We start from the raw sequence: 21,764 nt of genomic DNA on the forward strand, positions 1-21,764 counted from the left end.
CCCAATCACAGACTTTCTTTAAGCTGACTGCTTCCTAACTACATTCATATGCATTCACACTCCTGACATGCAGACTGGAGGAGCCAAGGATTGAACCACTAACCTTTTGATCAGTAGGTGACCTGCTCTACCTCCTGAGCTACAGTCACTCAGTGGTAAACATGAGTAAACCCTCACTAGGTTTTGGATAAAGTGTAAACTCACAAACCACTCATAAACTCTCAAGCCTGCATTTGAAACATTGGCTACTATAGTATACTATAGTATTGCAACATGGCATTTTGGTCTTCTAACTAAAATAGGAAAATGGGAACATAAATAGTGTCATCATTGCCAGACCTGGCCCACACCTGGTTGACATACACCCTGCCATGACACCAGTCAGTCAGAAGTGCCAGCTTGACACCAGATCCGGGCCAGACCTGTCTGCTATGTGGGTATGCCTCTGATGGTCATGAAAGAAAGAAATGAAACTACTACATTCACTGCAATATGGGAGTTTTTACAGAAGCCTTTTCTCGAAAAACCAAGGAAGACAGAGGTCATGGCCAGAAAGATGTCTGTTGCTCCTTATGTGTAAATGAACTTTCACAATATCATGGATCCTGCTGTTGTATATTACTGCTAGTAGTTAATAAATATAGGATTGTATGTATCATTTGCTTTATTGTGTGAAATAGCTACAACAGTTTAATGTATGCAGTTCAAAGTATACAAAAAGCATCACAGTAAGACAAGATTTGGATAAGATTTGAGTATTTATAAGTAAATAGTAATCTTATAGATTTCATTTTGCTTTACTAGATCTAAAGAATTAGTCAAAGCAAGGGATGACTGAAATATTAGCAGTAGTGTTGGTAGAAACCTACAAAATAGTAAAACAAGCTGGCCTCACAGGTTCATCCAATATTCAAGCTTCTGGGACAACTACAATACATAAATACAGCAACCACTTATACAACAAACGCCTCTCTCATAGAACTATCACACTCAAGATATAGAAGTCACAAAAACAGATGTATCAAGTATGTTACATTATGAGGGGTTAATATGTCAAATGTTTGAAACGGGGTAATACATTCATTTAAGAGATGCATTAGCACATTTTGAATTTGATTCCAACAACGTGTCTCATAAACGTTTAGACAGTGCCATGTTTACCACTCTAGCCTTCTTTTAACAACAGTCCATAAACCTCTGAAAGTTTGGAGAGTGTGAGAGGGAGAGACAGAAAGAGAATTTCTGATAATGATCAAGCATTTACCAAAGCAGTTGTGGTTAAAAATGCTCAGTCATAGATGAAGCCATAACTCTTGTGAAACTATGTCTGAACTTCAGTTATGAAAGATGTTTTGAAATCGGCTAGTTCTTCAAGTTATAACCAAAACTGTTGGCTAATTGATGATAGCACCATATCTGCCATTATCCACCACTTACATGGCTGACAATGTATCCAACTATACAACAAGTTCATTTTGCAGGGATAAGGAAAACATGAAATCAAGCTTTGTCACAAATCCATCTAACTGGCAGACATGGAGAGTCTGTAAAAATGGGCCAGGAGATTGGGCATGGACAGGAGTACTGGCAGAGGCTAGAGCTGCATATATGGTTGAAAATCCTACTTAAGATCCACGAAGGAATTCACTGGTGAAGGTTTGTCTGGGGGCTGGGTCTAAAGCTGCCAATTCAATTTTTAATTCATTTTATTTATACTGCACCAAATCACAACAACAGTTTCCTCAAGGCAAGTTATCTACACTAATAAAAAGAAAACAGAGAAAACTGCAACAAACATATGACCCTGTATGAGCGAGAAAGGAACAACTTCATTTTAACAGAAAGAAACCTCCAGCAGAACCAGGCTCAGGGAGGGGCCGTCCTACATGACTGGTTGGGCAGGAAGAAGGCGACAGGACACAAACACGCTATGGAAGACAGCCAGAGATTAATAGTAACTAATATATAAATGCAAAAAGAGGTGCAAAAACACATATTAAGTGAAAAAAATGAAGAAGAAACACTGAATCATGGGAACCTCCAGGAGCCTAGACCTATTACAGTGTAACTATTGGGGTATCCAAATTCATAGGCTGCATCCTCCTGAGGCCACATTTGAAGGCCAATTATGTCACAGCGATGCAACGAAGGCTGTCCCAATTTATAGACTCCTCCAAATGCGTTCTCCTTTTTTCCAGATTCTTTTATTAATGGCAGGACTTCTTTGAACAGTTTTGTAGGAATGGGGTCTAAAATACATGTTGATGATTTGGAGGAAGTAATTATTGAAGTTAACTAAGAAAGATCAACTGGAGAAAAATAATCTAAATAAATACCAATGGGTATTGAATGCTACTTGTTTTCTCCACCAATTTATGTTAATATGTCACTAGTAATTTAAAGAAACAAGAACTCAGGTATAATTTCGATTATATTGGAAGACTCATGCATTTGTACTGCTTACAAAAAGTTGTTTTTAAATCCTTGCTGTTCTGTTTTCTTTGCTGATTTCAGACACAAAAGTCACACTGTAAATAGTTTAGATTAGATTAGATTAGATAGAACTTTATTAATCCCTCGGGTGGGTTCCTCTGGGAAATTCGATTTCCAAATATATATGTATATATATATATATATATATATATATATACACACATATATAAATACAGAGACAATATAAATAAAATATACGAAGGGGATAAATAGAATAAATAGGAATAAAAAATAAAAATACAAGTGAATGAATTGCACATTTCAAGTATTAAGGTCTATTGCACTGTTGACTATTTACAAAAGTATTGCACAAAAGGTATTGCACAGTGAGGTGAAGAGGCACTACAGCTTAGTTGTTCCCCCCTCCTTTGTCCTCCTGTTTCCCCTCCCTCTCCCCTCCAGAGAGGAGTTAAACAGTCTGATGGCGTGTGGGACAAAGGAGTTTTTAAGTCTGTTAGTTCTTGTCTTTGGGAGAAGCAACCTGTCACTGAACAGACTCTTCTGGTTGTTAATGGCCGTGTGCAGAGGATGCCTGGCATTGTCCATAATGTCCATCAGTTTCTTTAATGTCCTTTTCTCTGCCACTGTCACCAGAGTGTCCAGCTTCATGCCGACCACAGAGCTAGCCCTCCTGATCAGTTTCTCCAGCCTGGATGAGTCCTTCTTTGCTGTGCTGCTCCCCCAGCACACCACAGCATAGAAAAGTACTCCAGCAACCACTGACTGGTAAAACATCCTCAGGAGCTTCCTGCAGATGTTAAAAGACCTCAGCCTCCTGAGGAAGTACAGTCGGCTTTGGGCTTTTTTATACAGGTGCTCTGTGTTGCATGACCAGTCCAGTTTATTGTCCACCCACAGCCCGAGGTACTTGTACTTGTTGACCACCTCCACCTCCTCCCCCTCTATCTGAACTGGCAGTGGACCTGCTCTAGACCTCCCGAAGTCCACAACCAGTTCCTTAGTCTTTGAGGTGTTGAGTTGCAGGTGGTTTGTGTGACTCCATGCGACAAAGTTCCTCACCAGACTTCTGTACTCCTCTTCCTGATCATCCCAGATACACCCCATGATGGCTGTGTCGTCTGCAAACTTCTGAATGTGGCATAATTCAGAGTTGTAGCAGAAGTCAGAGGTGTACAGGGTGAAGAGAAGAGGGGACAGCACAGTTCCCTGTGGTGCTCCTGTGCTGCTGACCACTGTGTCAGACGTGATGTCCTTCAGCCTGACGTACTGTGGTCTGTCGGTGAGGTAGTCGGAGATCCAAGCCACCAGGCAGGGGTCCACCTCCATCCTGTTCAGTTTTTCCTGAAGCATACAGGGCCGGATGGTATTAAAGGCACTGGAAAAGTCAAGAAACAGGATCCTGACCGTGCCTTTTCCCCCATCCAGGTGTGAGTGGGCTCTGTGTAGGAGGTACAGGATGGCATCCTCCACTCCGACACCCGCCTTGTAGCAAACTGTAGTGGGTCCTGGGCATGTTGTACCTGTGGTCGGAGGAGGTTGAGGAAGAGCCGCTCTAGAGTCTTCATAAGATGTGACGTCAGTGCCACCGGTCGGAAGTCATTCAGCTCATTGGGCCGGTTCTTTTTGGGGACCGGGACGATGCAGGATGTCTTCCATAGGGCGGGCACTCTCCCCAGTCGCAGACTGAGGTTGAAGACTCGTTGTAGCGGCTCCCCAAGTTCAGCAGCACACGCCTTTAGCATCCTAGGACACACCTTGTCTGGGCCTGCTGCCTTTCTGGGGCGAAGCTTCCTCAGTTGTCTCCTGACCTGATCCACTGTGACACTGGGAGATGTTTGGGGGGACACATAGTTGACACATTGCAAATAAAACCACAGCTGTTAAACTGGCTTTTTTGGATACTGATCAAGTAATGAGGACTGTTGCTCGGTGAGGCTTTGGAACAAGACATCAGTCCATTCACTGTCTGAACAGGGACAAGTCTTAATTTCAACTTATTGTGTAAGAATAATGTTGGGGAGTTGTGGTCTGTAGCTCCACTGAAGAGGAGGGATGGTGAAGTGGGTTCAAGGGACAGTGCCAGGAAGCTGGAAAGGTGGCTAAGCCCTCTGTATATCAGTGAAGCTGGAACCTGGACCTGTGTGTGTCAAGCAGCAATGAAACAACTGTAAAGCTGTCAGGAGTGAAAAAGAACCTTTGCAAATCAATTATTTCTCCTTCCAACACAGTGTGTTCTGGGTCCTTTCTATCACAGTGATACCAAAATACCCGTTGGGCATGTCGGACCTGCAGCCCAAGGAGCAAGCTCAGCTGCTCGGCCAGGTGATGGCGTAACTCGTAGCAATGCATAAGGAGCAGGCAGCAGTGCAGCACGTGCAGCACGTGCAGCTTGAAAAGCCACAGGAAACAAATATCCCATATTGAAGCTACAAAAACAATGTAAGGGCAAAACGAGGCTGTGGTGAGCTCCCACCTGACGCATCCCTTAATTCTGAGCACTCTGCATACAGGGAGTGCAGAATTATTAGGCAAATGAGTATTTTGTCCACATCATCCTCTTCATGCATGTTATCTTACTCCAAGCTGTATAGACTCGAAAGCCTACTACCAATTAAGCATATTAGGTGATGTGTATCTCTGTAATGAGAAGGGGTGTGGTCTAATGACATCAACACCCTATATCAGGTGTGCATAATTATTAGGCAACGTCCTTTCCTTTGGCAAAATGGGTCAAAAGAAGGACTTGACAGGCTCAGAAAAGTCAAAAATAGTGAAATATCTTGCAGAGGGATGCAGCAGTCTCAAAATTGCAAAGCTGCTGAAGCGTGATCATCGAACAATCAAGCGTTTCATTCAAAATAGTCAACAGGGTCGCAAGAAGCGTGTGGAAAAACCAAGGTGCAAAATAACTGCCCATGAACTGAGAAAAGTCAAGCGTGCAGCTGCCAAGATGCCACTTGCCACCAGTTTGGCCATATTTCAGAGCTACAACATCACTGGAGTGCCCAAAAGCACAAGGTGTGCAATACTCAGAGACATGGCCAAGGTAAGAAAGGCTGAAAGACGACCACCACTGAACAAGACAAAATGACCCCAAATAGAAACAATGCATTTTGCTATAAACTCGGTTGTTATTCTTCAAAATCTTTAAAACAAAGAGTTGTTATATTTTCATATTTGAGGTATTCCTCATAAAACATGTTTGTGACATGAGGCACTTTGCATTTTTATTTATTTTTTCATTAATTTTAAGAAATTGCAGTTTTTCTATCGCTTGTATCACTTTTGTATGCTTGCTCTGCATATACTGCAGAAGCTGGGCCTTCCCTCTGAAAGGCACAAGTTGTTCATCCACTGTAACACAATCACTGAGGATGAATTTCTGCCTGCAGTTGACCAGCAACAGGCCCCATATGTAGCTGAAAGCTGCCATGTGGTTTGTTTTCAGTCAGTAGGCTCTGGTCCTCTTGTCATCAAAGTGCAAGAAACTGCGAATATCTTTAAATCTTTGAATTGACATAGTGGCCTTGTACAATGGGTTATGCAGAGGACTCCCAAAAAACACACTGACTGGTACATCCCAGTTCTTCTCACTTCCTGCAAAAATGGTCAATCAAATGAAGGCCAGGAGCTTTTGTTTGATTACATTTTTCCACTCTTTTCCCCTGTCTGTGGCTACTCTTCATGCCTCCATGTTTGTGCATGTCAGCACCTCTTCTATTATATTATCACACATGAACATCTTCCATGAATTTACTGGGGACACAGTACTAAACCCAGGTGCAAGCCCTGGCCGACTAATTCAGAATATTGTGGCCAGAGCAGTAAGAGGGGCTCATTCTGTTAGACTCAATATCCATTTCCTCTTCAGAGGACTCCTCTGTATCTGACTAGTCTTGTTCGGGGGGAGGGGGACGACAATAGTCTGGGTCCTCTATATCTGAGATGTGATGTTTTGGGGCTGTCGCCGAGCAACACGGACTTTCAACTCCCGCCACAGATTTTCTATGGGGTTGAGGTCTGGAGACTGGCTAGGCCACTCCAGGACTTTCAAATGCTTCTTACGGAGCCACTCCTTTGTTGCCCGGGCGGTGTGTTTTGGATCATTGTCATGTTGGAAGACCCAGCCTCGTTTCATCTTCAAAGTTCTCACTGATGGAAGGAGGTTTTGGCTCAAAATCTCACGATACATGGCCCCATTCATTCTGTCCTTAACACGGATCAGTCACCCTGTCCCCTTGGCAGAAAAACAGCCCCATAGCATGATGTTTCCACCCCCATGCTTCACAGTAGGTATGGTGTTCTTGGGATGCAACTCAGTATTCTTCTTCCTCCAAACACGACGAGTTGAATTTATACCAAAAAGTTCTACTTTGGTTTCATCTGACCACATGACATTCTCCCAATCCTCTGCTGTATCATCCATGTGCTCTCTGGCAAACTTCAGACGGGCCTGGACATGCACTGGCTTCAGCAGCGGAACACGTCTGGCACTGCGGGATTTGATTCCCTGCCGTTGTAGTGTGTTACTGATGGTGACCTTTGTTACTTTGGTCCCAGCTCTCTGCAGGTCATTCACCAGGTCCCCCCGTGTGGTTCTGGGATCTTTGCTCACCGTTCTCATGATCATTTTGACCCCACGGGATGAGATCTTGCGTGGAGCCCCAGATCGAGGGAGATTATCAGTGGTCTTGTATGTCTTCCATTTTCTGATGATTGCTCCCACAGTTGATTTTTTCACACCAAGCTGCTTGCCTATTGTAGATTCACTCTTCCCAGTCTGGTGCAGGTCTACAATACTTTTCCTGGTGTCCTTCGAAAGCTCTTTGGTCTTGGCCATGGCGGAGTTTGGAGTCTGACTGTTTGAGGCTGTGGACAGGTGTCTTTTATACAGATGATGAGTTCAAACAGGTGCCATTCATACAGGTAACAAGTGGGGGACAGAAAAGCTTCTTACAGAAGACGTTACAGGTCTGTGAGAGCCAGAGATTTTCCATGTTTGAGGTGACCAAATACTTATTTTCCACCCTAATTTACGAATAAATTCTTTACAAATCCTAGCATGTGAATTCATGGATTTTTTTTTTCACATTCTGTCTCTCACAGTTGAAGTGTACCTCTGGTGCAAATTGCTGACGTCTGTCATCATTTTAAGTGGGGGAACTTGCACAATCGGTGGCTGACTAAATACTTTTTTGCCCCACTGTAAATGGTCCGCAGGTGCGCATTTGCTGTCAAAGTAAAAGACGCACACCAGATAAGAAGTTGGGACGCTCGTTTGCGTACATTAGATGTTCTGGAGGAGGACAGACATTTGTTCAGAACTCTTAAAGATGTTGAAGAAGCAAGCTCCGTAAGCAATTACTTTGGTGTTCCTCCACCACAAAAGAAGTTCGTATTCTCTGAATTTCCGGGAATACTTTTATCTTGACAGCGAATGCGCACCTGCGGACCACTTATGTGCAGCCCTGACTTTAAATCGTGTATGTTACTGTGTAAAAATTAATTCTTGATCCATCAGAAGTGTAAGTGGGACAGTCAGAGTTGCTAAGAATGAAAGTTTCATAGAAGATTCCACAGGAACTGCTTGGGGTCCTTTTTGACCCCACTTGTGGAAGAGTGGGGTAGTGATACAAAAACTGCATTTTTTTAAAAATTAATGAAAAAATAAATAAAAATGCAAATGGCCTCATGTTACAAACATATTTTATGAGGAATACCTGGAATATGAATATATTACAACTTTTCATTTTAAAGATTTTGAAGAAAAACAACCCCTGGGGTCATTTGTGCATCTAAGGGTTAAATGTAAGTAAGGTTCATTTCTTAAGCCTTTCAGAGATATTCACAAACTACACCTAAATAAGTAAAATAAACCAGAAAAGTAAGTCCTATAATAGCCAAGAAAGACATAATGATGCCAAAAGACACAACAAGTCACAACCAAGTAAAAAGAAAAAAAATATAAACATATAGTTAAACAAATAAAAGATTCAGTGAAGTTGTCAACAGAAAGCCTGTTTAAACAATTTCAGGGAGATTATCCATGTTCTTACCTGTAAAACTGAGGTTTCACTTCCCGTGTGACGTATCTGTAAAACAGAACATTTCATCTGTTACACAACTGTGTAAATCCAGAAACGCGGGTCAGAATTAAGCCAAAGAGACAATCAAACTGCTGACAAACACTGACAAAACAAGAAGGGATGACCTCTCACCTTTATCATTATCACACTGAGACTATATCAGTTCCACTCCCAGTGACACATCCACACAGTCATCACCTGACCTAAATAACTTTATGATTGGTTTCTTTATTCTAACATGATTTAAGAGCCATTTATTATTAAAATATGTAACATGTTACACTAGAACTGTTTTTGCTGTGTTTAGTTTATCTGCAAAAGTTTCAACAGCTGATGAAAAATGTAAATCATGTAAATCCAGAAAACTGGGAGGGTAAAAAGTGAAAACAGCTGCTGAAAATAAAGTAAAAGAAATCTTTTGCGACACTTGTGATGAAATGTTAAAGAATAACAATCTGTTCTTATTTAGCTTGTTTGGTTAGTATGAGGCGATAAAATGTTAGCAGTTCGAGTTAAACAACTCTTAAATGTTGACTGTAGTGAGATCAATGTGCCAACTGATAACTAGCTTCAGGAAGGAACCGGGTGTGTTGCATTTCTGCTCATAAAGCCGTTAAAAACACTGTGTGCAATGCCACAATGTGTCAGAGCATGTGCTTCCTCATTTTGTTTGCATGTTTGTTGTGTTTACAAGGTTCTATAATACAGGAAAATTATTACATGCTGTTAACCTGTCAGACCAGGGGTGCCGCTAATGAGGCTGGATAAGAGAGAGGGGAGAAGAAGAAAGTAAAGGTAACAAGATGGAGTGCCACTGTAAAGCCTGAAATAAAGTGTTGAACCCAGACGTCGCCTCCGCTACCCGATTACAAACTCAACAATGTTGTGCTATGAACAAGCAGCAGCATTAGCATTTAAGCAGCTAAATGATTTAGAAACGGTCAAATGCAGTGAAAATTAAACATGTATTCGCCTTTAGAGAAATTCAAGCAGATGATCACATCCCACAGAGAGAAAAGACTCCATGAAATCCTCATTATGTATACATAACAGCAGGTCCACAGTCTCAAAGAGAAAGATTCAGAGACTCCAGTCTTCTCCGTGTGCTTCTTTCTGCACTCAAACTTCCCAGTTATTCAATTGACATATCGGTCACACATCAAAGCAGAATCGCCGACTGTGTGAACAGCTGAGTGAAGCGTGTCCTCTTCTTCTATGAAGCCACTTTCAGGTGTGTTTGTGCCTCTTACTCCATGAGTGAATGCAGTCTGTCCAGTCTGCTTTCAGAAATGATCAGCAATGACATCAGTTTCGCTTCCTCGATCTGTGATCTGATTGGTTAAAACGTCAGATATGCACGGGATTATGATTTTATGAGAGTTAAGGAGTGCCTTTTGTTGTGATATTTTGATACCATGGTAGCATTTACAGGATATTGTTTTATTGTGATATTATACAGGAAAACTGTTACTCAATAAGGCCCATTTACTAGTTGTTTTTGTCTTTCTCTCTGACCCAAGAATTGATGTGTAAGAATCACAGGCTGGTACCCCAAGGTCGAAAATACCACAGAGACGAGACCACTTCCTTACTCCCATCCTCCCTTCCTTATCTTTTAGAAAAGAGCTTGTTAAAGGCCAGGTGGTTTGTTTCAGAATTCACTAATGAAAGAACTCTGTATTCTATGTCTAGGAGTGTATTTTGCTGGGATGATCATAAATTGTAACTGAAGAGCTGAACTATACAAAGGATACTTCTCTGCTCACAAGGCAGGAAGACGTTTCCTTATTTGGTCTGTACCGGTTTGAACTGAGAACCTGCTGACACACGAACCTTTTTTTCCTCTATATAAGCTGTTTTGTACTGAATAAACCTTTGAGTTGGTTTGGGAAGGCAACCTGAAGCAGTCTGTGTTTCCTTGTTCTCCCAAGCTACTCCCAGCGCTGTAACTAACCCAGCTGAACGGCATACTTGAGTGTTACTTTGAATAATTAGGAGTCTTATAAGGAAAGGACAAAACTCTGCTTATCGGTGCTCACGCCTTGGAGGGAAACCGGGACGGAGATTTTCTCTTCACCTTTCATGCTTTAAATTTATGCGGACATAAACTGGACATAATCTGAATGGAAATTCCCACAGAAATGATTTTGTCCTTACAGGGCATGTCTGAACAATGTTATATCATGAAGAAAATTTTAAAAAATCTATACACATTCTTCTGCCTTGGCTTCTTGCCACCGTCCAAAGACCTGCAGTTTGTGGGGATAGGTTAATTGGATAATCCAAATTGCCATTAGGTGTGAATGAATGTGAGTGTGAATGGTTGTCTGTCCCTGTGTGTTAGCCCTGCGACAGACTGGTGACCTGTCCAGGGTGTACCCCGCCTCTCGCCCTACAGACAGCTGGGATAGGCTCCAGCGCCCCTGAAAAGGATAAGCGGAAGCGAATGGATGGATGGATGGATATACACATTCACACAAATACACATACAGTGACATTTTATACCTTCTCGTTTATACCTTACTGTATATACTATAGTCAAAGTCAGGCATCCCCCCCTCTGCCCCCCTCTGGCTGCCTGTGCCTCAATTTTATCCCACAGTGGCAGAGTGAGGTTTGGAGCCTTCTCACATGAGTGCTGAGTATTTGCATATGAGAGCATGAGGGTGGGAATGGATGTTTGCATCTGTGTGTGCCTGTATGTCTGTGTCTTTATGTCAGGTCGGGTATCAGACGCCACCTCTCTGGGGACATCTCAGGCCCTCCACGGTTTGGAGGTTATATTCACATAGATTATCATGATGATGTTGTTTATTATATTGCTCTCTTTTTTTTTTGCTTGTTTTCTCTTTTTTCTTTCTCAACAGGTGATCCAGGTGATTGATATATGTATTTTTTGTCTGCTTATTTTGTTGGTTTTTGTTTTTTGCCCTTTATCACCATCCCTCTTCTCCGCTGTTTTTCCCCCCTCTTTCTTATCCCCAGTCATGTCTGTCCCATATTTAGGAAGTGAAAATAAAATAAAATAAACAATAAAAGGTGAATCAAATAGACGATTACGGCAAGGCTGGGATGGTCCATTTGGTAAAGTAAATCCGTTGGGCATCTTTCTTTGCCTTTAGACAATAATTCTGTTGGCAAGAGTCAAACGGGACAGGCAAAAAAAAAAAAAGAAAAAAAAAGATTGGCCTGAATTCAGTCAGTCACTCCTTGCCTGGGTTAAACATGAGAACTGTTTGGAATTAATCTACACACGTACATTCATTTTACTTAGATCACTTTGGAAAACACTATCTAACGTCATTAAAGCACTGGTTAGCGTTAGGGATAAGTTTAGGGTTCGGGCTGGAATACATGGCTGGAACGTCTATTACAGCAGAGTGTCATTCTGCTGGATTTCATCCATAACCCAGGAGTGAGAACAGGCTGAGTATGGGGTCTGCAATTTAGTAGAGTGGACCCAGGAGTTTTTTTCCTGCTTTTTAATATACTCTAGGTCTCCATTGTTGTTGTCTTGCTTAGGCTTGTTAAATTGTATTTTAGCCTGATTAAATGTTTTAACACAGAAGTGTTTTGTGTATTTAACTGTTATTTACACTCCAAAATTTGCCTAAAATTGTCAGAGTTTTGTCGTCTTTTATTATCCTCACTATGATGGATATTGGGTTTCAATTTATGATTTCTGTGCTCTCAGAGATGGGCACACGTACACAGAGTAAGCTACAGATACAATTCTTTGTATTGTAATGCTCTTTATTGAACTGTGTATACAAATTTCTTTTCATTTTTAGCTATATAGAAAGGCTCACAAATAGATAGGACTGCTGTAGTAGGAATATTGTTGACAGGAAATCGCATAGTAAAAATAGATGAAATTGTCAGCACATGCCCACTTAATCTGACAGCAGATATATAAACGTCTTGATGCATGCTCAATCATCCAGGTAAGTACATCTCCAAAAGTTGATTCTGTTCATCTGGACGTAGCAACGTCCAGATGAACAGAATCAACTTATGGAGACACATATATAAATCTATGGGCTTGCAGGATACATGGGTAATGCAAACTTGTATAACAAATCTTAGCACTTTTTTCCCCAGGTTTGCTGAATGTGTGATGAGTTTTTAAAAAGTTGGTAATTGAACTAACACATGTATAAAAGAGTAGACAAATATTAATATATGTATCTGGTAAATATGTATATACACCTCAAAACAAAAGACATAACACAGAGATATGCTTGCTTGACGCTTCAATGTTAAAGAAAGAAGAGAACAGTTTTCTTTGCAGAAGAAAAATGTAAAATCAACCCTTTGGTAACAAGTCTGCTCCCACTAAAGTCACATGGGCTTAATGACAGCCCAACTTGTGTTGATTGTTCATTTTCTTTGGGTGCTGTAGAGAGGAAAAATATAATGCTGCGAAATAAAATAAAGTAAGAGCTAGCGAAACACAAACACCATCATACATCAGTGTCAGTCCAAGAAACATTAGACTTTCTTGGCGCAGACAGATGGCAGATGATCATCACACTGCAGATCATCCCAGCACTTGGAACCTGAAAGGTTCACAAGTAGAAGTCAGTAAAATGTTAAAAAAGTCAAAAACCTAAACTCTAGTTAATTAGCCTTTATGGCTTCTATCTTAGATCACGTAAACCTTTCAAACACATTAAGCAATCATGTTAATTATTGTTTTCTAAATTACCTCCATAATTCATCTGAATACAGTGCTGATTGCGATAACTACTGGGCTCTCCTGGGCACCAGTGTGAATAGTGAAAACTGGTGCCATCACTCCACAACCAAATACCCTCCTAGAAGACAGAAATTGAACACATTAGTTCAGGGCGGCCAAAATGTTAAGCATAGCCACAGTTCTAGCAGATCATCTGACTTTGAGCACGCAACCTTCTATGTAAAAACTGGAAATTCTCACACTGGGCATGCTCTTTAAGCTCCTTTAGTCTACTGGTAGTTTCACTATTGTCTACAACCCATATTTAAATCCAATTAAACCCCAGGTCTGCCGTTCATATATTTTTGACATAGTGTATAGGTTATCATTTATGCCTGTTGTGTTTTGTCTTCTAACTCCTTCCCCTGACTTAGGCTTCCAACATGTGTACAGAAAAGACCAGGTACCTTCATAGCCATGCCATACCATTAGATATAAATCACTGCAGGTGGAAATTTAAAAATAATTTTGACTACAGTGGTTCTGACTGAATTTATTAGACACCTAACAAATACTGTCTAATAATAAACAAAATACCTGGGGTGCATCAGTTCCTCCAATCCAAGTTCCGGGGTAGTCATGATGGGCAGTCAGTCTCTTAATTATCTGGTACTCACTGCTGCTGTGCACTGATGCAAGGTTTGCCCCCATGGACAAGCAGTTTCTCTTCAGTGGAGAGTGACAGAGAGCAGAAATTTTTAATGTAATTAGTAACAGTTAAAAGTGGTTTAATCAGAAAAGAAAAAGAAACTCACCTCAGCTCTTGTCCAACTCATGGTTGTTGGAACGTAGTAAAAGCAGCGATCACTGTGGCGAGTCCAACCATTAGGACAACCATTGGACCTCTTGACCAGGTGACTGTTGGCTGGGAGCAAATGAATAGTTGTACATGTATCTCTGGTTGACAGATTTTGTATTTTTAATCATGATATAAACAATCACTGACAAGTCATGCAAGTAGACAGTGAAATATTTGTTAAGTGATTCACATACACACACACACACACACACACACACACACACACACACACACACACACACACACACACACACACACGTTCCATGTATGCCTTGCCTGCTAGCATCTTGCTATATATATATATATATATATATATATATATATATATATATATATATATATATATATATATATATATACATAAATGTTAAATGACCCGTATTTGTATAACGCTTGTATAGCGGTCCCTAAGGACCCCAAAGCGCTTTACACAACCAGTCATCCACCCATTCACACACACATTCACACACACATTCACACACTGGTGATGGCAAGCTACATTGTAGCCACAGCCACCCTGGGGCGCACTGACAGAGGCGATATATATGCATATATACATACATATATACATAAATATATACACATATACATATACACATATATACATATTCATATGTGTGTGTGTGTTGCCCTAAAAAAGTTTACAAAGTGCTTTAACAAACAACCAAAAGCAGAAAGGAATGTGAAATAAAACAGGAAGTCAAACAGTGGTTAAACAAAGGTGGGTAGCAAGAAAGGAAAAAAGAAGCAACATTCAAAACACAAACTGTCAATAATAACTGTAAAATCAGTCAGAAACAAGTCTTTGAAAATCTGTTTTAGGAAGTGATTCTGCAATTATTGCATTTGTTCCAACAATGAAGGACACGGATCACAAAAGCATGGTCTACTTGTGATTTAAGTATAGATTTTATAACAGCAAGACACTTTAATACATCTTTTGTACTACAAGTTGCAGACTCTACTATCCACTCGATAGATAGATGACTATCCACTAGATGAGTCTGAGAGAAGCGACCTACATTTCAGTGAAATTAGTGGTTTATTTAAGGTTGTGAAAGTGCAGCAGTCAGACACAGGACTGTTTAAGTTATGTGACCACAATGACGACTGCACATGTGTCGAGCTGGGTAAGCACTATTGTTGTAATCCATCAGTGTATGTAGATGATAGATAGATAGATAGATAGATAGATAGATAGATAGATAGATAGATAGATAGATAGATAGATAGATAGATAGATAGATAGATAGATAGATAGATAGATAGATAGATAGATAGATAGATAGATAGATAGATAGATAGATAGATTATGCTGCAATACTCACCAACAGCCATGGTTAGAGCCATCATTGCACAAATAAGTGCAGCCACAGTCAGCAGCTTCATGGTAATGTTAGTATCTCTGTTGAAAAAGAAAATCTAAAATGTCTAGCAGTTCATTAAAGAAAGGACACAAGATAATCTGGGAGTCTGTCACAAACCTTTTGAAGAATATTGTGAAGAGAAAATTATTTAGAAGATAAAGAAACTCACAACTCAGATATCTATTTTTTACATGTGCATGGGCAGTCAACGGTCCGATCTGCTTTGCACTGACGTGCACAACAGATGAGACACAGAAAAACCGCCCAGGGCATCCAGAACGTCCTTTATTTATACTTAAAGCAAGTCTCCACAAAAATAGGAGTGGCATGTATGGAACTGATAATTTTCCTTGAAAGGAGAAAGAGACCGTTAGCTTGCCTGTTGACAAAGGAGGTAGTATGTACAGAAATGCAGACATTGCATAAAAGGAGAGAAAGAGAGAGAGAACACCAGCTTGTCTGTAAGAATAAGAGGAAGTGTCGTATGTCACCGCATTCCTCTACACATATGGCTTCAATCTCTCTTCCTGTGTTGGCTCCAATTCATAACCTCTTCTTCCTTTAAATGAAGCTACAACTAAGCATTAATCACAAAATTAAAAATCTTTCATCAAATATCTTCTCCTATTTCTTTTCAGTATCAGCTGGTAGCTTCAACTGTCCAGTGTGGAGGTGCTGAACTTCTCTAAGACCAGCGTTTTAATACCGTTTATATTTACATATTTGCATAACCAGGAACTAACACTGAAAAAACTGACACGTACATAATTTGCTAAACATTCATCACACTTCTTTCTTTCCCAACCAAAACCAAAATAATAACTACTGACTTAAAATCACATATTCACTGAAGCTCAACAAAGATATAAAACTACAGGACAATTGACAAAGCTTGTGTGTTAAGTGAGAAACTGTGCTCAGGAAGATTAATATACATTGAAACTAGTGTTACTGTCAGTGTTTAGCATTCTAATATTATATAATAAAATATTACTCGTGGTTAAAAAAAGCCAAGAAAGTGTTGCCACCACTTGACACCACCGTTACTCTTTATCCCACATAGCAAAAGTGGTATGGCCGGGATCTGGCCGACACAATGTGCTTACACATACTCATACTGGAGCGCATTAAAACTGACTTTACCATCATTTATGATTGTGCATTTATAATCAGGCCAGAAACTGACCTGTCTGGGTGTAATGGAAGCTAAATTATCAGCAACGCCATTGTCACGCGGAGAATACACGCAAGGGATTCTGAATTGTGATAAGATGTGGAAAGGAAAACCTGATAAACAAAGGACGAGAGGAAGATATAGAAAGAAGGTAAAGTTAACAAAGCAGGATTTCATCCACCTTTTGTAGTGGAGTCACTTGGATGAGAGATAATAATATTTATAACATTTATAAAGCGCTTTTTGAGACCCTCAATGCGCTTTTACAATTCCACTATTCATCCGCTCTCACATTCACACACTGGTGAGGCAGCTACAGTTGTAGCCACAGCTGCCCTGGGGCAGACTGATGAAGAAGCGAGGCTGCCATATTGCACCATCGGCCCCTCTGGCCATCACTAGTAGGTGAAGTGTCATTGGATTGATTAGCTAACAAGTCGCCTTCTTCTTCAAGCTAATCCATCCATTCACTGTGTCCATTAGAGCAGCTCGGTAGAGCAGTGAACTTACCCTATCTGTGCATTTAATCTCAGACATACGTCAGTATGTGATAAAGAAGTGGAGTTTCAACAGTACGCCCTCAGTTTTCTTTTCATTACTAGAATGATTTTTTTTACCCTACACCTAGTGTGTAAAAAAATAAGTCATTTGCAAAGTAGATAGTGAAAGAAAAAAAAGGAAGAATTTTTTTTTTGATCAATAAAAATTGATCAAATTACTCTGGTGTAGCATGAGATGCTGTGAGCGAGGTCCTTCACAATTTTGAAAAGACACCCATTGGGCCGTGAGTGAGGCAGAAAGTATGTTTGCATGGGACAGGATACTAATGCTAAAAAGCAGTGAGACTTTTTGTAAGTTAAACAAATAGACACAAGAATGCAGATTACATGTGAAGGACAAATATACTGTTTTTAATTTTTCCCTTTACATTGCATTACACTTTTTGTTTTTGTTTTAATGTTCTTATGTGTTTTGAGTTACTAATGCTACGTTCACACTGCAGGCGAAAGCGCATCAAATCTGATTTATTTTTTTGATCCTATGCGACCCATATCCGATCATGGTATGACAGTGTGAACAGCACAAATCCAATATTTTCAAATCCGACCTGGGGCGCGGGCCACTTTGAGGGCTCACACTATAGCGTGTTTGCTGTCACATTTTATTTCTAGTGTGAACAAGCAGACAAAAAAATTGGATTTGATCAAAAAATTGGAATTAAGACCTGCAGTGTGAACGTAGCCTTAGTTACTGTCTACTTCCACATAAAGTGGGAAACTTGGCCGTCTGTCCATCCAGTCATTCATCCATTTTAATTTTGCAGTGGTGGCAGGCTGTCCAGGGTAGTCACAGACTCTTTCCCTGCAATGTTGCTAGTCCAGGCAAATAATCTCTCAAGTGAGTTTTGGGTCTTCCTCGGGTTACTCAAAATCTCCAAAGGGAGGCATCTCCTCTCACCACAAAGGAGTAGCAACTGTACTGTACAAAGATATCTTTGGCTGTCTGAACTCACTGTATCTCTAAAGAGGTGTTTAAACAGGAAGAGAAAAACTGTAATGAGGCAACCAGAGATTGTGGAATATCAGTGAAATTCAGCAACCACTTTTATCTGCGATATCATTCTTTTCTGGCAGTTGAGAGGTGCCTATAACCCTACGTGAGGTTTTGGAACATAGACTCAGTGGTCCATTGAGAGGTACTACTTCCTGCTCACTTAACAGAGAAACAAGGAGCTTCCCAGGACTTGTTAATTTGTCTTAGTTATTAGGTATCGTTTGGATCACATAATTATAAAAAAAACCCCTAAACATCGCTTTTGAGCAGAGTAATTTTTAAAAGTGTGTCATTATATGGAGACAGTTCATTTTATTTTACAGTGTAACACAAAATGTAACAAAATATATGACGCTTTTTGAGCACATACGTGCAATGGGATGTAGGGGGGAAAACCTCTAAATGTCAATGAAAAGAATGGAAAGCTTCTCATTTGCAGGAATCTAAACAAACGCTGCAGTCATGTTTTCTGCTGAATCAATGACAGGACAGATTCTGAGCAGGAGGAAGTCACCTCCCTGTGTTTCTCAGACTCACTTAAATGACTGAGTGACTAATAGGGATGGGTATCGAAAACCGGTTCTTGTTGAGAACCGGTTCCCACTGTTTCAATTCCTTGGAATTGTTTGCCATTTTTGCAAACGATTCCCTTATCGATTCCAGTCGCCCCGAATGACGTCACCACGTTGCGGAGCATCATTTACCTGGCAGGAAACACGGCGCGAAAGCGGCTCAAACCCTCAAAAGTTTGGTTATACTTTATGAGAACAGATGACAACAGGGCAACTTGCAGTACTTGCAAAGTAGATATTTCATTTAAGGGAGGAAACACTACGAATATGCAAAAGCATTTGCTCACAAAACACACGATGACATTAAATGAATGTCGTGTCTTTAATTCCGCTCCGGACTCGTGAATCTCAACCCAGCAGCAGCGGTAACGTTTGCACGTCCTCTCCCGTTAATGCGGCAGGTAAATAATCAACTAACAGTGCATATTATGTTAGCGCGATCTGCCTTATTACAAAACCTGCCATTACTGTGCATTTAGGTGATCATGATGAGAGAGACAGAGTCTGTCTGGCTCAGATGCTGGCAGTTCTTGCTGCAGTCTACCGGTAGTGTCTCCTTTCAGGCCAGGATAGACTAATGTCACCGAGCAGAGACTAAGTTTGTGGTAAAAGGCTTGCACCCATTTGCCACAGCAGATGCCCCCGATTTTTGGTAAGTGAAGGTGTTTAATTGTAGGCAGGGACATTACTGGATATTCTTGTGTAATTGCCACAGAACAATTTATGTTATACTTTGTTATTGCTACAGAAGAATATTTATTTTATTATTTTACATTTACATTTTTTTCCTGGGGACCCTGTGACACCCCGTTGAAGAGTTGTAGGCTGGATCTCTTAAGATCTCACTGTTGGGTTTGTAAGGCCATGTTACTTGTAAATTTCTATCTTGTTCAAAGAGAAGATATAAAACAAAGTTCTAAGCTAATCGACCTTAGTGTTCTCCTTTTTAAAAAAGAATCGATAAAGAATCGAATCGTTAAACAGAATCGAAAATGGAATCGGAATCGTGAAAATCTTATCAATACCCATCCCTAGTGACTAAAAATGAATTTTACTTTTCCAAAACAGTAAAACAGTAACGCATTTACATTACATACAAGGTGTCCACTTGGTGTCCACCAGGTCTAATAAAAGTGTTGAAAGTGTAGGTCCTGTGTTCCCACACTCTGTCTTCCTCCTTTCTGGTGCTGCTGATAGTGTTTTCTTCCCCTCCTGCTCCTGCACAAAGTTGCAACATCGTTGAAAATTCAACTATCAACACGTCTGCTCTGACATTCCCACACATTTTACCCTCTTTCTTGAGGGATCCAAATTTTATTTTCTCATACCCTGTCCCTCCTGCAAATTAGGGGCATAATACTATAAATAAGACTTTATCACAACTGATCAAGATGGCAAAAGATTATCTGCTGCGAGGGCCATCCAATTGATTTTGGAAGAGAGAGGAGCTTCGGATGATGATGTTGACAAAGAGGTTTCAGAATATTTCACATTTCTGAAAATTCAGAGTCTGACAGTGACTTTGAAGAAGAGGATGAGGTTGAGCACCATTTAGTAACAAAACAAAGACGAGTACCCCATCTGCAGCCAGCTCCAGGACCAGAACAAGCCCACCAGATAAGATAAGATAAGATAAGATAAGATAAGTCTTTATTGTCATTGCACAGTCATACATAGTACAGTAGTACAATGAAATTGGAAAAACTGTCCTACGTCGGCACTACATATAACACAACACGACACGATATGACACATCACAACGTAACAAACAACACAACACAGTATATTAACTTAGTATAAAAAAGAAGAATAAGTGTATGTGTATTGCACACTGTTATTATTGCACATTAATTATTATTGCACCTTGTTATAAATATAAATATTATTGTTATTGTTTTAAACATTGTTACCTCCCCCTAAAAAGTCCAGGGAGGTATCCAGTCAGGTCAGCTATTTACACTGATCAGGGCTATTGCCCTGTTGTAAAAGCTGTCCTTGAGTCTATTTGTTCGGGACCTCAGCAGCCTGAACCTCCTGCCAGACGGCAGCAGCTTAAACACCCGGTGTCCTGGGTGTGTGCAGTCCCGTAGGATGCTGCGTGCCCTCTTGAGACAGCGAGTGCTGTACAGGTCCTTCAGGGAGGGAAGAGGATGTCCAATGATTTTTTGGGCCATGTTGATGACCCTCTGGAGTGCCTTTCTGTGTGCTGTGGTGCAGCTGGAGAACCACACACCGATGAAATATGTCAGCACACTTTCAATGGAGCAGCGGTAGAAGACGGTCAGCAGCTCCTTCTTCAGGTCCATTTTTCTGAGGATTCTCAGAAAGTGGAGACGCTGTTGGGCCTTCTTTAAGACCGCAGAGGTGTTAGAGCTCCATTGGAGGTCTGTGTCTATGTGCACACCCAGAAACTTGAAACTGGAGACCCTTTCCACGCACTCCCCGTTGATGCTGACAGGCTGCAGCTCGGACTTCCTCCTTCTGAAGTCAACTACCAGTTCTTTTGTTTTGGTGGTATTGAGGTCCAGGTTGTTGTCTGCACACCAATCTGACAGCCTCTGAACTTCAGCTCTGTATGCAGTCTCATCTCCCCCTGAGATGAGCACCAGACAGCAGGTGAAGAAATATGTATGTCAATAACTGGTGAAATTGAATGGTCTTCTTGCCCAAGAAATGAGCCACCCTGCAGAGCTGTTACTGTGATAAGCCAGGGCCAACACGGCTGACAGTTACTCATGTGCAGGACATCAAGTCTTCATTGGAGCTTTTCATCCCAGATTCCATCCAGAAAATTATTCTGGATTGCAGTAACCTAGAAGGAAGGTGTGTTTTTGGAGAGAGGTGGAAGGAGACCAAATTCATCTAAGAACTCCAAAGGCCTACTTTGGGGTTCTTATCCTTGCAGGAGTTTTCAGGTCCAAAGGGGAATCCACAGAATCCCTGTGGGATGCAGAAACCGGCAAGAACCTTTCCGTGCATCAATGTCTCTGGAAAACTTCCACAAAATTTCCAGGATTATC

At 40.8% G+C, this 21,764-nt stretch overlaps 1 protein-coding gene across 2 annotated transcripts; it reads right to left on the reverse strand.

The window, feature by feature from the left end:
- Positions 1 to 12,275: 12,275 nt before the first annotated feature.
- On the reverse strand, positions 12,276 to 15,799 carry LOC113019019 (type-2 ice-structuring protein-like). 2 transcript variants are annotated; one of them, XM_026162507.2, is made up of 6 exons: positions 15,562 to 15,799; positions 15,406 to 15,482; positions 14,034 to 14,143; positions 13,816 to 13,944; positions 13,249 to 13,357; positions 12,276 to 13,099 (listed from the first exon to the last, which is right to left on the reverse strand). In XM_026162507.2, the coding sequence occupies exons 1-6, from the start codon at positions 15,771 to 15,773 to the stop codon at positions 13,032 to 13,034; spliced, it is 705 nt and encodes a 234-aa protein (XP_026018292.2). In that variant the 5' UTR covers positions 15,774 to 15,799; the 3' UTR covers positions 12,276 to 13,031. The 2 variants fall into 2 exon arrangements, with proteins under 2 accessions (XP_026018292.2, XP_080149124.1); XM_080292998.1 differs by having other exon boundaries at positions 15,614 to 15,772.
- Positions 15,800 to 21,764: the final 5,965 nt, after the last annotated feature.

Source organism: Astatotilapia calliptera, chromosome 3, assembly GCF_964374335.1.
Source record: "Astatotilapia calliptera chromosome 3, fAstCal68.1, whole genome shotgun sequence".
Classification (NCBI taxonomy): Eukaryota; Metazoa; Chordata; class Actinopteri; order Cichliformes; family Cichlidae; genus Astatotilapia; species Astatotilapia calliptera.